Raw genomic sequence first — 16,532 nt, 5'->3', positions numbered from 1 at the left:
AGAAGGGAAGTGGGACACATCCACCTGCCCCTGTAGGTCTGGACTGGAACCAAGGAGTCTGCCTGTTAAGAAAGGCTTCAGGGTGAATCTGATTCAGGCTGCCATGAACCAACCTTTTAAAACAATTCTTTGTAGGCCTAAATGAAAAAAGAAAAAGAAGGCATAGAAAGGAGCCTAATTATACTGTTTCTCCAGGAAACTCTGAACTGTTCAGGAACAAGAAGGAGAAGAAAGCTATGAGGCAACATTCTATTCCTTAATAAGTCAGAGAGAAGAAAAATCATAATTAAAAATTACTGGTGATGTTCAACTAATAGGTAATAGAAAAGGCAGCATGGATAAAAAGAAGTTCCTCTGAAAAAAAGGTAACACACAGACAATCCGAGACTGAGAAGCAGTATTACCCAGCAGAGACACTAAGCTCTAGAGCAGTAATTCACAGCAGAGGAAGGAGTACACATCAAATCACCATGGGACAGACAATAAGGAGGGAGGTTATCCCCATTTACACAGAGGGGCACTGCTATGATTAACTTTGAACCATTCCCAGAGTGTTGGGACAGACAAAAGGTTGAGAATCACTGTTTAAGAGTCACTCTTCAGGTCTTCTCTACCATCCCCAAAGCCAGCCAAAGAAACTGGGAGAAATCCAATTTCTCCTGTATTAAGAAATGTAATTATGGCAGCTCAAGTTAGAATTTGGATAAAATTTTCCTTTAAGAAATTACTAGGCCTTGTTCGTCATCTATTACAACATTACACTAAGAGTTAACAGACGTACTAATGGTCAATGACAATAACTTGCACTGCTTTTATAGGCAATATAGTCCAAGTGCAAAGCAAAAACTTAACAAGGAACTTAGGAGGGCCCAATCTGTTGATGCAATCTGTCTGTATAGGACATGTTCACTAGAACACCAAGGCGGAGATCTACCTTGCCTGAGGTCACAGCTTTTAGCTAAAGAACTGATGACAATAAGCAATAATACCAAACTGCATACCCAGGAAAGGAACCAGTGGGCAAAGCCTCCAGAGACCACTGGCAAAAGTGAAAAGAGAACTGAAAACTCCCAGCCCTTCCCTAGCCCCATCCCAGTCAAAAAGAAAGGAATCAAACAAATTGAAGTGACAGAAAGAGGCTGCACATACCTGTACTATGTCCCAGTTCATTTCCACCTCCTCCTTAATATTGTTGGCATTTGCTGGAAACCTGACAGGCTGCCCCTGAGGACACATTTCCGTCTTCACTTTCTTCAGAGGGGACTGACTGCATGTGAAGTCGTCTTCACTCTCCTCCTTCTTGCACCCACCTTCCCACGTGGTGCTTGTGGACGGTGTCTCTGTGCTGTTATTCCCGCTCTCTAAGCCGCTGGCTTTGTTGGTTTCTTCATCAGCTTTCAGCTTTTTGGTCCTCCGAGCTGAAGGTGACTGAGCTGAATTTTTCCGTTTCATCTTTGCTGTTTTCAGAGTTTGCACAGTCTCCAATTTATTTTTTCTGTCTTCCAAATCAACATCAGCAATAGGCACAGAGCTATCCTATCAAATCACAAAGAGATCACACAAGAATTAGATGATAAAAACCAATGGCTCTGGAATATTATTCAGCAATGCAAAGGCACAAACTGTAGACATACACAATAATTTGGAAGAATCTCAAGGAAATTATGTTGAGTGGAGGGAAAACACCAATCTCAAAAAGTTACATACTATATGATTGCATTTATACAATATTCCTGAAAAAATTAGTGGTTATTGGGGGTCAGAGATGGGGGTGGAGGTTGGGAGGGAGGTAGGTATGACAATAAAAGGGCAATACTAGGGATCCTTGTGATAGGACTGTCCTGCGTGGTGGACACACAGACCTACACATATTGTAAAATTGCACAGAACTAAATATACACATACACATACACACATATAAATGAATACAAATAAAACTGGAGAAATCTAAATAAGATCAGTGGATTTATCAATGTCAATATCCTAGCGTGATATTTAACTATAGTTTTACAAGACGTGACCATAGGGGTCAATGTGATAAAGGGTACATGATATCTCTCTGTATTATTTTCACAACTGCAGGTGAAGGTTTAATTTTTTTAAATAAGTGGAGAATAGGTGTACACCTGGCAGAAAAAACAAGATTTAAAACTTGCAAAAGTCAACACTTTAGAGGGAGAAGAGTAACACTCACAGGTTCATAAAACTCAACATGCTACACCTGCCACCAATTTACGCAGAAAGAGAACACAAAACATGGCAGGACAGCAGGGTAGTACCAGGCATTTTTCCTTAGTAAGAGGCTGCAGAGCAGTACATGCAGGTGTCCAAGGGCTACTCTCTGCACCACCCACCCCTCCCCCCAGGTGACAACTCAGGTGTGAAGCAATGACATCTGGCACTCATTTTGAGACTAGAGTAGTAAATAAGATACAGACCCTGCCCCACAGAGTTCACAATTTCACAAGCTAGCCTGTTTTTAGTTACCTAAGTGATGTAGATGGCACAAACTCAAACAAAAGAACTGCTCCCAAACTAAATTTCAGTCAATATTGAATTTTCTCTCCTATCAGATAATTTTCCATAATTACTGACTACTGAAAACACTGGGAACTATAATAAAGAGCACACCTCCTCCATCCTAATGCCCACCCACCACCACCTAACCTGGAAATGATATATAATACATTAAATAGCCCTCCAAGTATTACATTTTTAATTGGAACATAATAGATAAGAACAGAGGTATAAAAATAGAATGCCTCCTCAAGTCCATAAGAGTTGATAATAACCTGATCAAATTAATTGACATAGCTAAAGAATGTGTCAATCATACAGAGAGTTGTCAGCCCTAGAGGAACAGAAAAAGGAGAACTGTAGAAAGCAAATACAATCAGCATTCTAAGTAACATACAAAGAAGAGGAAAGGTTAGCAAACAGATTCTGAGTAATTTGCTCCCAATGGTTAAGACAGCCCTCCTGTGAGATGGATACATCAGATTACCTTAGACTCATGCAGTTAAAACATTCAGTTCTCATTGTGACAAGCACAGTACCTCGACCACAGAAGGGATTCAATAAACCCAAATGAATATTTATCTAATTCTCCTATTCGGAGCCCATGCTCATCAGGTAAATTTCTGACTATTATTTAATTCCCTACTTACTTCAGCCTCCAACGAGAGACAGTGCTAGTCATAAGAATTTAACTCCTTGCGACGGTTATATCAAACTATTAATTATTAAACCAGCACTCTGGTTTTATACACCACTCTTATGAGCATGGCTGATGTAAAAACACCCACGAGAGATATATTGGTTCCTGAAATGCTGACAAAATCATGTTCTTGACTTAGAAACCCAGTTCCATTACTTACTATCTGTGATCCATGAGCAAGTCACTTAACATCTCTCCCCTTGGCTTTCTGGTCTATAAAATCAGGATAATTAAAGCACCTGCCTCAAGGGATTGTTGTGAAGATTAAGTGATATCATGCAAATGCAGTGCTGAACATGTCACCGGGCTAACGGTAAGCAATCAAATATCTGCTGTTACCACCATCATTACCATGACTACCATACCCAGACTACCTCCCAGGAGAGGGAAAAGGAAGTAGATGAAGAAATAAAGAAAAAGTAAAATGACTAAAGGTGGGGGGTTTAAAGTAAGAGGGAAAAAAAGAAAAGCCAGCAGTCAAAAATTAGACACTTAAAGGTATCTTCTCTGGAGTCTTCAAGCAAAATATACCTAGGGTTTCTCAGTGTTGTTCATAGACCCCTGAGACCCTTTCAGGGGGTCTGCAAGGTCACAACTATTTTCATAATAATGCCAAGGCACTGTTTGACATTTCACTGATGGTGCAAGAGCAATGGCAGCAAAAAAACAAGGCAGTGGCACCAAGCTGTACTAGAAATCACTGTTCCCTTCACTGTCACACACTTGCAATAAAACAAGGTCAGCTTCACTTAAGAATGAAGCAGTAAAAGTTATTAATTTTTAAAATTTCAATCCTTGAAAGCACATCTTTTTCACAGTCTGTACTGAAATGTACATAAAGCACAAATGTACACATAAAGCACTTCTGCTGCAGGCCAATGCATACTGACGTGCAGTGGTTGTCTCACAGTAAATCAATTAGTGAACCAGTATTTTCCAAATGACCAACATATAAGGTTACAAAATCATGCATAGGTAAAAGAGCCATTCAAACAACACAGACCAATGGATTTTAATGTAATAGAATATAGTATGGTTACAGATTCCACAATGAAACCTTTTAAACTACCACTTACTGAGTTTTGGTATAGTATAAAATAATATCTACAATTATCTGAAAAGGCTATTAAAACACCATTCCCTTTTCCAAATACACATCTGTGTGGAGGCTGGGATTTCTTTTTTATTTCAAATATCTTCTAGTAAATCAGACATTAAAGACATTTGCAAAAATGTAAAACAACGTCATTCTTATCATTAATTTTTTTGTTGTTTGGGGAAATATATACCTATTTTTCATTAAAACATGTTATTTGCATTAACATGTAATAGGATTATTATTTTTTTAATTGATGAATATTTTCTCATTTTTAATTTCTAATATGGTAAATATTTACAGATATAACCCAACTTAGCAAAAGTTCCTTGGGGTCCTCAGTACGTTCTAAAAGTGTAAAGGATTCCAAAGACCAAAAATTTTGAGAAAAGTGAATCCAAACATGTTTAGATCAAAACACAGATCAAAAACATATGGAAAGGGCTTCCCTGGTGGTGCAGTGGTTAAGAATCCGCCTGCCAATGCAGGGGACACAGGTTCGAGCCCTGGTCTGGGAAGAGCCCACATACCGCAGAGCAACTAAGCCCATGTGCCACAACAACTGAACCTGCACCCTAGAGCCCGTGAGCCTAAACTACTGAAGCTCACGCGCCGAGAGCCCGTGCTCCGCAGCAAGAGAAGCCCGTGCACCACAACAAAGAGTAGCCTCACTCGCTGCAACTAGAGAAAGCCTGTGTGCAGCAACGAAGACTCAATGCAGCCAAAAATAAAATAAACAAACAAACAAAAATATGGAAATAACTCTCCATTTTTAAAGCTTCTAAGATTCTACAGCCTTCCTCAGTGACATACTCAAGTTTAATAAGCTATGAAAATATTTTTCCTCCTTATATTTAACCTGAATCTTTGACACACTGAAAAATCACAGTTCATTATCTTTTGCCTTCATGGGTTTTTTAATCACTCTTAACATTTCAAATGGTAATTATGTAGCCTATAACTAAACCCAGAACTCCAGGAAGAATCTGACCATTCTTTTTGCTATCTCTGAAAGTCGTAAACTGTCTAGATCAAAAAAGTGGCTCACTGTAAATATCTTTACCAGTTGAATCAGTCAGCAGGCCTTGGCCTTGACCTTGTGTTGTATTGTGTGAGCTTGAAAGATAGCTGGAAAGGGATATGGAGTCAAGGGAAGCCTTCTTAAAAGTTAGATGTAAAACAGCATTTTATACTTTGTAGCAATTGAGGAAGAAAAGTTGACAAGAGAAAAGAAAGGAGATGACAGAGGGAACAGAGACCTTGCACAAGAGTGGATGAGATCTTAAGCCCAAGCGGCGAACCAATCCTTGGTAGGAGGAATGACATTTCCTCCATGGCAATAGGACAGAAGGTGAACACAAATATAGATAGCTTCGTCGTGAGAAAACTGGAAACTTCATATATTCTCAAATAAATAAAAGGCAATGTCATCAGCTGAGTGAGAGAAGAGAAAGGAATTCAGGAAGTTTAAGAAAAGAGAAAAAGGTGGAAAAACAAACCTGCTGAAGAAAAATAATGGGGTTACCAGATATTTCTGATGCAATTTTGAGGTCTGAGATTATGAATCTAAAGTAAAACAAATTAGGCCACTGGTGAGACTGTTTCCTGCAATGGTTAGCTGCTCAGTGCAGGCAGGAAAGGCTATGGCTCACCCAGTGCTGGGGTTTAATCAGCCATGTAGGATCTAATAAAAGAAGGGCAAAATGGTGAGACTATTCAATAAAAAGTGATTATGTAATCTAGGCTAGATTAGGTAGGAAAAGAAAAGGGCTGATGGACAATGACAGAGCCCTAGAGTCAAAGAATTAGGTAATGGATCTCAACTCTGGCTGTACATAAAAATCACATGAGGAGCTTTAAGAAAATAATACCACTGGTGCCAAGGCCTACCTCCAAAATTCTTTCCAGATTTAATTGGTTTGGAAAAGGGGCCTGGGCATTGGTTTTTTTTTTTTTTTTTTTTCAAGTTCCCTAGGCTGAGAACTACTGATGAGAAGTTGTGACAAATTTGCAAAATTACAGCAGTAAGGGCACCTGAGCAAGTAAGCTGGAAAAACAGGAAATGATGAGCTGATGGTACAAAAGTGAGATAGGAGGGAAAGAAATGTCAGCGGTAGCACAGTTTCTGGTCATGACAAGATTCAGGTTGAGCTCATGAGAGGTGTGGTGAAGGCAGAGAAGAAGAAAAAGGCACTGGAGGTGGGGAGGTTAAAGAACCAGGAACACAGGGTATTAGAAGGCTCATCCAAGTGGAGGAGGGTATCACTGAGAAGAGTGAAAGAAGATGCAGAGAGGAAGATACAAAGCAGGAGCTAAAGTCTTCAAAGAATGAAGAGGAATGGCCAATGGACTGGCAAATTACAGCAACATGGAGAGGAAGAGACTGAGTAATGATGGATTTTGTCTACAATGTTTGCTAACCATAGATTTTTAAATTATTAAGAGGCTACCAATTCTACCTCCACCCAAAACCAATTCTAGCTCCACCTAATTAGGGTTTTCAATTATTTTGTTTGGTGGTGGTTACACAAGAACAAGATGCCAAACCAATGAAATGAAATAGTCTAACATGCTCTATGTGCTTTGATTGAGCCAAAAAACTTGTGGAATATCTCTTAAGTGAGAGACTTTCTATGTGAATTCCCTTTTTCCCTTTAAAAGAAATATACATATACCAAGCACCATGGGAAGGATCAAGAAGTCACCATGACAAGGGTTCTTAAGCTGTATGCTCTTGAACCATACTTTAAAACTTATGTGTACATTTTACTGAAGAGAAGGTTCATAACTATAATCAAATTCTCAAAGGGTTTGTGACCCCAATACAAAGAACCCCGGAACTAAGAGATATTTCCTAATTAGGCAGTCAAGCTACTTTTAAGTGCAGCTATGCCATGCTCAACAAAACCTCCAAATTCTGCCAACAAGTCAATACTTTCTCAGCTATAGATAAAGCCTACCCACCCACCCACTAAAAGTGTGTTCAGTGAAAAGCTTGCATGCAAAGATGAAGAAACAGAGGTGCTGGCTGATAGGAGAAAAGATCGATTCAAATGTCCTATCCAAGGGTACAGCAAGGTACGATGTAATGTCCCCTCTATACACGATAAATGAGTCCCTGGGAAGTCACGCATCCACTGCATATTAAAAGAGTATTCTTTTAAATGAACTAGGGAAGCTGTTATTTAAAGGAATACCACAGTGAATGATTTTGGAAATGCATAATCCTTTCGGTACTGCAACAGAGCCTATAATTTATTGTTGTTGGTTTTTTTAATCCAGATTGGTGTAGCCACAGTGTTTGCTTACAGCACGATATACATATGTGCCAGTTGATAAATATTCCTTCTGCTCCAACACGGTGGATCTGATGGTAAATATTATTAAGGCCCCTGGCAGAAGGCACCATTGCCCTGCAGTTTTTGCCATTTACCTGCTTTGTCCTAATCCATGTAGGGAGAAAGTAGCATCACTAATTAGGAAGGCACAGCAGTGTTCCTTCTATCCAGCTAAAGCACCTACCAGCTCTTCCTTAACAGCCACACCTTCTGAGCCATCTTTGGTCTGTAGGGTGTTCTTCTTCACCCGTGGCGCCCTCTTCAGTTTGGATTCCTTGGAAACAGGCAGCTTACGGCTTCTGGGGACCTTCTTTTGGGGCTCCCAGGCACTATCCTCCTTGTCATCTTCAGAGGCAGATGATCTAAAAGTAAAACAATAGAAAAATTTCCAGAAAAAATGAAGCCAAATGTTAAAGGTGAAAAAGAGATATATGTTTTTTGAAAAAAGAATAAGGTAGAAGGCGTTTAATATAAAATGGAGTGATGTGAACACAGAATATGAAGAGATATTGCTAAGAACTAAAGCAAGAGAGTTGACCAGAAACACCCTCCAATACATTATAAATCACAGGTCTCCCTCCGTTCTCCTCTCACCTAACCAATACACGCACCTGTACACTCAAAACATAAGAAATCATGTATTACCTTAAGTAATAAGTGGGTCATGTCACACCATAGTCATAGTGAGGTTTTCCATTTTTAAACAGTGTCTAAAGACATTTTTGATTGTCCCAACTGAGGTGGGGGAGGGGATGCTATTGGCAACTAATGGGTAGAGACCAGGGATGCTACTAAACATCCCACAATGTAAAGAACAGTCCCTGTACCAAAGAATTATCTGGTCAATAGTGCTGAAGTTGAGAAACTGTGCTCTAAAGGAATATAACAAACTCCACTGCCCTCATGGACCTTATATTCTAGTGTATATATTTTATATTTAGTTGGTCACTTTCTCCTTGTTCAATAGTTTATCACCAACACCTAAACACAGCCTGGGACACAGCATGAGTTCAATAAATATTTGTTACATAAATGAATGAAAAAGACACAGCCTTCTTCAACACAAATGACTTCAGAAGTTAGTAAATGGCAGAATGCATCGCCTTAAAATACACATCATTCTCCCACCCCATATGAAACCAGTATGCTTACAACTCAGAGAAGGAAGAGAATTCATCTTTGGATACCACAGTCTGGACCTTCACTTTTGCTCTTCTTGGCAATGATGACATCTAAAAGAAGAAATACAACATGAAATTAGTGTGATTTAAATCACTGATCACTTATTTTCTCTACAAAATGATGTGCCATTCAAAACTAACACTCCAATACCTCTGCTGCTAGAAAATGTCACGGGGGAAAATGACAGTCATTCACAAGCCTAAACACTTGTTTCCCCTCCTATGTGGCTGCCAATTATAAGGGCAGCTAACAGCCTTCCCATGGTTTCAAAAGCCTGATGAGTATGGGCCATCTCTGGAAACATATAAGTTCCTGTAGGGTGAGAATTCTTCATTTTTTAGAATTATATGCTTGCATATACTGCAAGTATTATTTGATAATTTATCAGACAGCAAATTATAAAGTCCTTTATTAAACTCTATCTCAAAGACAAGAAATACCTTCCTTCTTCTTTATCTTCTACAGTATAAGTAGAGGCCCATCTACAAAGTTGGCAGTCAAATAAGCAATGCTGACTGACTGAATAAGCAGCCAGGCTATTCCTAAAACAAGATAATCTAGTCCCTTATAATAAAAGCTCACAATTTTTAAGTAAAATAATTAATCACAAATGCCACTAGAAAACATTCCCCAAATTCAAAGGCCCAGCTCTAAAAAAAACAACAAAAAAAAGGACTCAAATAACCAGAGACATCATACAATACAGGAAGTAAACAAATTTACTTTAGCTGATAAATTTTATTACCTAAAGACTGTATGTCAAACCATAAAAACTACATTAGACTCTGACATGCTTGTAAACCTTTAAACAAGTTCCTAAACCTGTCATATGTTACAATGCCTCCGTTCTAACTTCCACTTGGAGAAGGAACAAACACCTCACAGAAATACCAAAGTGGTTGTCACAAAAGGGAACATGTCTCCCTGGCAGCTATAGCTCAACTCAGTCCAGTGGGTGCAGAACTACTGGACAGGAGAGTGCCCAGAGGGAACCAGGACAACAAAAGAAGTAGACAGGATATTCTTCCATCTTTTCCTTCACCGCCTTTTCTGAATTTTATGTTTATCAAGGTCATCATTCCTCAAATAAGTGCTCCTAGATACTGATCATAAAGGAATGGATAATTTGTGATTTCTGTGTTGTACGTATTTTACCACAATAAAACAAAAACAGAAAGAGTAAGTCAGTGTATGATGGAGTGGCATTTCAATCAATTTTATTTATTCATTTATTTTTGGTTGCGCTGGGTCTCTGTTCCTGCGCGCAGGCTTTCTCTAGTTGCGGCGAGTGGGGGCTACTCTTCGTTGCGGTGCACGGGCTTCTTGTTGTGGCGCGGGGTCTTCTTGTCGTGGTGCGCATGTTTCTCATCGCAATGGCTTCTCTTGTTGCAGAGCACAGGCTCTAGGCGCACAGGCTTCAGTAGTTGTGGCTTGCGGGCTCTAGAGCGCAGGCTCAGTGGTTGTGGTGCACAGGCTTAGTTGCTCCAGGGCATGTGGGATCTTCCCGGACCAGGGATCAAACCGGTGTCCCCTGCGTTGGCAGTTGATTCTGAACCACTGTGCCACCAGGGAAGTCCAGAAATGAATTATTGAATAAGTAGTATTAAGACAAACAGCTATCCCTCTGGAGGAAAAGAAGTGTTTAATTCTTGCTGCCACACCATGAACTAAAATATATTCCACACTGACTAATGATTTAAATGTACCAAATAAAAGTACAGTACTACAAAAGGCAAAGAAGACTGTTTTGATAATTCTGAGTGGAGGTGGGAGAATTAAGGTTTTCCTAGGCATGACTCGAAATTCCAAAAGCCAAAAAGATTAGCAAATTTTACTATATAAAAATTAAAACCCCAAGTCAGCAGTGGGAGCATTTCAGAACCAAACCAATTTACTCTGCAGTATCCTCAAAAAAAAAAAAAAAATCACAGGACATGGTATCTGATACCTTGGAACTAAGGGTAAAGGGAGTCAGGGCTGGGTGTAAGCTGTCTGAAGCAAAGGAATATCTCTAGATGCCCTACTCCACTTCGTGCTATTAACAACTGCCCCAGGAAAAAGTCTGGAGGTTTATTCTCTGGAGAAGGTAAAATAAGTCTCTAGACTAGAGGACATGAAGTACAGTTGTGGACATGGGAACCATACAGGCTGAATGTTAAACTGAGATTCCCGGCCCCCTTCCCCCACTATGCTCCTAAAAAAGCCTCCTACCCTCCAGGGAGGAGCATGGGAAGATTCTTTGGAGAATCTGACCAGCCCAAGAATAAAAAGCTGAAGGTGCTAAGCTCCTCGACAAACAGCCCAACCAGATCATCCACTCCCATCACCCCCTTCTACATTACACCTGAATTCAGAACTTTCCCACTCAGACCACCATGCACCAATTCTAACTCCACACTTCAGCTTGAACAGAAATGTGTTATAAATAGGGGTAGACAAATCCTTGGGAAGCTCATAAAATTGTAATTAACCACTGGAGAAGACTTTCCTAAAACAAATATTTCCAAATGCTCCTTTATCAGGCACTCTGGAGGCAATGCTGCCATTAAGAGGTGAACTTGTCTTTTGACAAGTAGCAAAAACAATATGAATTTGAAAAAGGAGGTGGGAAAGGAGAATATGCATGAACACATAGGCCTATTTCTGGCAAATCAGTTTTAGAAAGAGTATATACAGAAGGTAAGGACTTAGAAATTTTTTTCTTAAAAACTGTGTACCTATCTAGGTATACTCCCAGGGGTATGTATACTCCCAGGGGTATCCATACTCCAGTTTTACCACCAATGTTCTGGGAAGTGTCCATCTCCAATCCTCCCATGTTCTCTTATTTCCTATCATAGGATTTGTAGATTAACCAAAATTTAATCCATTTGCATGGTTTTAAATACTTGTATCACCTACATACTAACAAACCTAATACCTCCATCACAAATCTTACCTCTGAGATTCAGATTTACATAATAAACTGCCTGCCTATGAAACTATCTAGATGTTTCACAGTTATCCCAAATTTAACATATCCACAATGGAACTCCTGATAAACTATTCCTTGTCCTAAAACCCATTCGGATCTCAGTCTTTCCCATCTTTGTACATGGCACCACCATCCACCTAAGATGAATGGTTCTTTGCTAAGTTAGAACGTTGTTAAAATTTTAACAGTTTCATTGAGCTATAACTGACATACAATAAATTATTTGTGTTTAAAGTGTACAGATTTGATAAGTTTTGACATATGTATACTTATCTCCACCATCAAGATACTGAACATAACCATCATCCTCTAAAGTTTCACTTGCTAAACCAAAACCTTGCAAATCTGTTATTTCTTTCATCTCCCACATCCAGTCTGTAAGTAAGTCACATAAATTCTGCCTCCAAAATGTATCTTAAATCTTGATGATCTCCAGTGAGGCTTCAGTCCCAAACGCTTCTCACCTAGACTACTGTAATAGCCTCTTAACTGGCCTCCCTGCTTCCACTCCTGCTCCTAAAACTCATCCTCCACAAACCCATTCAATCTAACATTTAGAAAATGCTTTAAAACCATTCAATGACTTCCTATTCCATCCTCCATTTAAGAGTCAAATCATATTTTTTACCACAGCCTTCTAGAACGCCTTGAAGAAGTGACCACTGCCTACCTTTCTAACCACATTTACCACTCCCTGTAGCTCCTCAGCCATAGTCACAACATTCTTTCAGTCCGTGTAACAAGCGTGATCCTTCCCCACCCCAGGTTCCCTCTGCCGGGAGCACTATTCCCCCTGCTCATCAATAGGCTGGCTCCTTCTCAGCGCTTAGATCTCAATATTTTAGGCCTAACATGCATTTCTCAGATAAAGTATTATTATAGGACACTATTTATTTCCTTTATACAGTACTATGTAACATAATCTATAATTATCCTTGTTTATTGTCTGCATTCCCCACGTTTACTTCATGGCGGTAAGCACCACAAAGTTTGAAGAAACCACATTTGTCTTTTTCACTTCTGTATCACATGGAGCCTGGCACTTAATAGCTGCTCTATAACTATTTTCAAATGAACATAAGAATATATATATATAAATAGTCTCTACACAGGAATATACATTTTTTTCCCCAGCACTATTAGGCAACATCACACATGGCACTCATTGCTTTCTTGAAAAAGTGATGGTACAAGAGAACATCCCTATTGTTAGTGGCTTGAGATTTTCACTCCTCCAAGCTCTCTTATCTCTGTGGGTACGAAAGCTGACTCAGAATCAATAACTTGGAGGTTGCTATGATGTTACTGAGAGGAGGCACCAAGCCAGGGCAAGTGAAAAGCGGAGGAGAGGCTGGAAAGACCTGCACACACACAAATATTACATTAAAATTGTAAAAACAACAATTAGATAACTTAAAGGAAAACAGGGGGAACAACTTTTTAAGAGGCACCTAAAGAAGTTTCCCTGTGTACCAACAAAAGTCCTTGGAATGTCAGCACAGATCCCTAACTTAGTAATAAAAATAAAATACTAGAGCTGGAAAGAGCCTCAGAAATCAGACAGTCCTGCTATTCTCTTTTATGAATAAGAAGCCTGAGATCCAGTGAAGTGATATGGTTTACTCAAAGGGAAGATCTATGTGGCATAAGGACCAGAACCCAGAGCCCCAAACACAAAGCCTAGGCTCGTTTCCCATTGCACATACATTATATTTATGACATGCTGGCGAATGGGAGGCTCGAGAAGAGGTGCCTGGAGTGTTCCCATTCGTTCCTTTCCTCTACAGTTATTCAGTACCTCCTACGCGCCAGGCACACTACTGAGGATGCAGCTGATTCTGCCAGGGCCATGATCTGATAGTGAAAAGGGCGCTTCCTCCCCCATCTCCGATTTGAGGTTTGAAAACAATCTAGGTCTGCCCGGGCTTTCCCACGTCTGCCCCTTTGCGCTAAGAGCTTGTCTGAGAAGACGCGCCAGGTGACACGCGGCAGGTAGGAGGGGTTTTCGAGGGTACGGTATGAGATACAGACTGCAGACAGTAAACTGTAATGAAACTTCTCACTTTAAAAAGGGATGTTATTTCCCAAATGAGCGCTCAGAACTTTCTTAATGGCCCCAAAAATACCGGAGCCCGGACGCCGGGCTCCCGCGAGCCCGCAGGAAGACCGCCAAGGCGGACGCTCAGCTCACCTTCCCGCCCGGCGTGTCAGAAGGCCCGGGATTCTGTGTGTGCGACCACATCTTCCGGTTCCCGCCGGAAGTTTTTCAAACGCCGGAAGTCCCGCCTGGTTTTTCCCTGACTCGCTGCATAGGCGCGCAGCTCCCGGAGAGGGGTGGAGCCGAGCCAAGCGGAGGCGGAACTAGAGCGAGGATCCCGTGGGACCCGCCCGTCGGCTGGGGGCGGAGCTCCATTTACCCACATCCGGCGGAGGGGGTCGTGAGGTTCTTGAAAAGGTCGACGGCTTCCCAGTTTTATTTCTTTATCTTCTGTTAATCCGCTTTGCTTGTATTTTCTTCTCTTTTAAGTTTAATCAAGAATGTTTCTGTTTATTGCATTATTTGTAATTTGCAAATGTGGAAAAACGAAAAACAATCAAGCTTTATTCTAACGTCAATCTTAAATGTCAGTAATTAACTTCCCTAAGGGTGTTTCCTAAACCCTGAGGTAAAGGTTTGCTCGAGGCTTATGGAACTATCCCAGTTTTGCCTCTTCTGTTAAGCCCTCACGCAGCCCCTGAGGTTTATGGGAGAGTTTAGCCCTAGAGTCATTACTGTCTTACGTTGGTCTCTCAGGCAGCTTGGGGGAGGCTTCCATCAAGATGCCGGAATAGAAGGACAGGGGAGATCACCTCCTCTCACGGGTACATCAAAAATACATCTGCATCTGAAACAATTCTCACAGAATACCTGCTGAACGCTGGCAAAACAGCTCAAACACTCCAAATCACAAGAAAGATCTCCACGTGACCAGGTAGGACAAAAGAAAAAAAAAAAGGAATCTCAGGCAGCTTGGTACACTGCCAAACACACTGACTGGGAAACCCGGTTTTCTCAGGAACTTACTCGTGCTCTGGGCAAATACTTTATGTCTTTGGATTTATTTCCACGGCCTACCCCTCCATCTCACTCCTTACCTGATAAGGTACCCCGCACATATTAGTGGTGAATATTCACTGAATTAATTTACTTGAGGCAAATGCAGGTCCCAGTTACCTAACCTTTTGGGGCAAGAATGGAAAAATCCATTTCATTTTTAGATTCTTGAAAAGTGCTGTGTCTTAAGTCCTGATAACCTAGTAACCTAGGTGAGCTATCCTCCATATCCAGCAGTTCCATTTCCCTTCCCAGAAAACAAAAATAGCCCCTACTTATTATCTTGATGAGGCCAAGTATCTCAACCCCACTTCCATACTCAAAGCCCCACTTTTTTTCACTAACGGAACTTAAAAGCTATTATAAAGGTCTCCCAAACAATTCTTCTTTCACTTTCCCTTTAATATATTTTCTCAAAATCAGTTGTCATTAGAAATGAAAAATGACTTGTTTTTTGGTGTTGTGTTTTTTACAAAGTACATTAAACTCTAAGCGCCAAAGAAATTAGATTGTAAAATTAGGGAAATAAGGCTGCTGTTAGTCTAGATTAGAATTTAGCAAATCAAAACCCCATGGATTCGTTTTAGAAGACTCTAAAGAGCAGCTTTCCATGCTACTGAATCATTTCCAGGAACTCTTAAGTGCTGAAGAGCTGAGCAAGCTATTGAAATGGCCCTTTGGGTGCTACAGATTCACCCACAATGAACATAAATTTTATTGGCTAATTTTTGCAATGGGGAGGAAAACAGGACCCCTTAACCTTAGTAAGGTCTCTTTGTCTATATCTAAGATCCTTGGTGATAAGGATCCATTTCTGAGATTGATTAGGGATTTGTTTTTTCTTTCTTAATTTGCAGCCTTATGTTGCGTTTTGCAATGGTTGCAGTAGATCTGCAACTCTGCTGCAATCAGTCTGCTCCACAATTTCTAGTTCTGAAGGAATTCTAGAGAACACATTATAGTTCAGGATATGGGGAAGTGAAACCAGGTCATAATAATCAACAACAACAATTTACAATTTATCATTCACCTACTTTTGATGTCGAAGTGTGCTACGTAGGTTTAAGGTACAGGTGGGTAAAGTTTAACCAATATTCTACAAAATCTTTTGACAAAATTCCTGTCCTGAAGGAATTTTCAAATAAGACTGGGGACTAGATACAGCCACAAGAGACAGAGACTCAGACAAGACAGTCTAGATTCAAGGACTAGGTTGTACATGGGAGTAGCCACATTACCAGTGAGAACAAGAGTAGGGCCTGGCCAGCGTAGTGTTGGACCTTGATTCCCCTCTCCTCTACCAGGGAGAATTGTCTTTCAACTGGGGAAGAAAAAAGATTAGTAAGCTAAAGTAAATAACCTGGTGAGGTTTTAGACATCAGACACCTGGGGAAAATAAAAGCTAGGGCAGTATCTTCCAAAATTAATGTAGGTAGTGACCTACTCCAAAGGCAAGTAAGGTTGTCCAGAACATATTTCCCTTAGAATTTTGCAAGAAAGCTACTCCCACTAAAATATGTCAAGGGAAATTTGTAATCACTAGGTATAAACCAGACTCCAGGGCAAAAACTGTCTTTTCTCTCTAGAACCTTGCCCAGTCTCTTGTTTACCTTTGGATCTTAAGTGCTGAA

The 16,532-nt window shown here is 40.3% G+C and overlaps 1 protein-coding gene across 2 annotated transcripts in view; it reads right to left on the bottom strand.

The window, feature by feature from the left end:
• The window catches only part of SRBD1 (S1 RNA binding domain 1), a 231,216-nt gene extending 217,167 nt beyond the window's left edge, over positions 1-14,049 (bottom strand). For both annotated transcript variants that reach the window (XM_060026693.1, XM_060026692.1), the window contains exons 1-4: positions 13,999-14,049; positions 8,804-8,883; positions 7,836-8,013; positions 1,150-1,536 (exon numbers count right to left, since the gene is read on the bottom strand). In XM_060026693.1, the coding sequence (XP_059882676.1) occupies positions 1,150-1,536; positions 7,836-8,013; positions 8,804-8,883; positions 13,999-14,049 (696 nt within the window). The remainder of the gene's footprint in view (positions 1-1,149; positions 1,537-7,835; positions 8,014-8,803; positions 8,884-13,998) is intronic.
• Positions 14,050-16,532: the final 2,483 nt, after the last annotated feature.

This window comes from Delphinus delphis, chromosome 12 (assembly GCF_949987515.2).
Source record: "Delphinus delphis chromosome 12, mDelDel1.2, whole genome shotgun sequence".
Taxonomy (NCBI): domain Eukaryota; kingdom Metazoa; phylum Chordata; class Mammalia; order Artiodactyla; family Delphinidae; genus Delphinus; species Delphinus delphis.
This window is presented reverse-complemented; position numbering and strand designations above follow the sequence as displayed.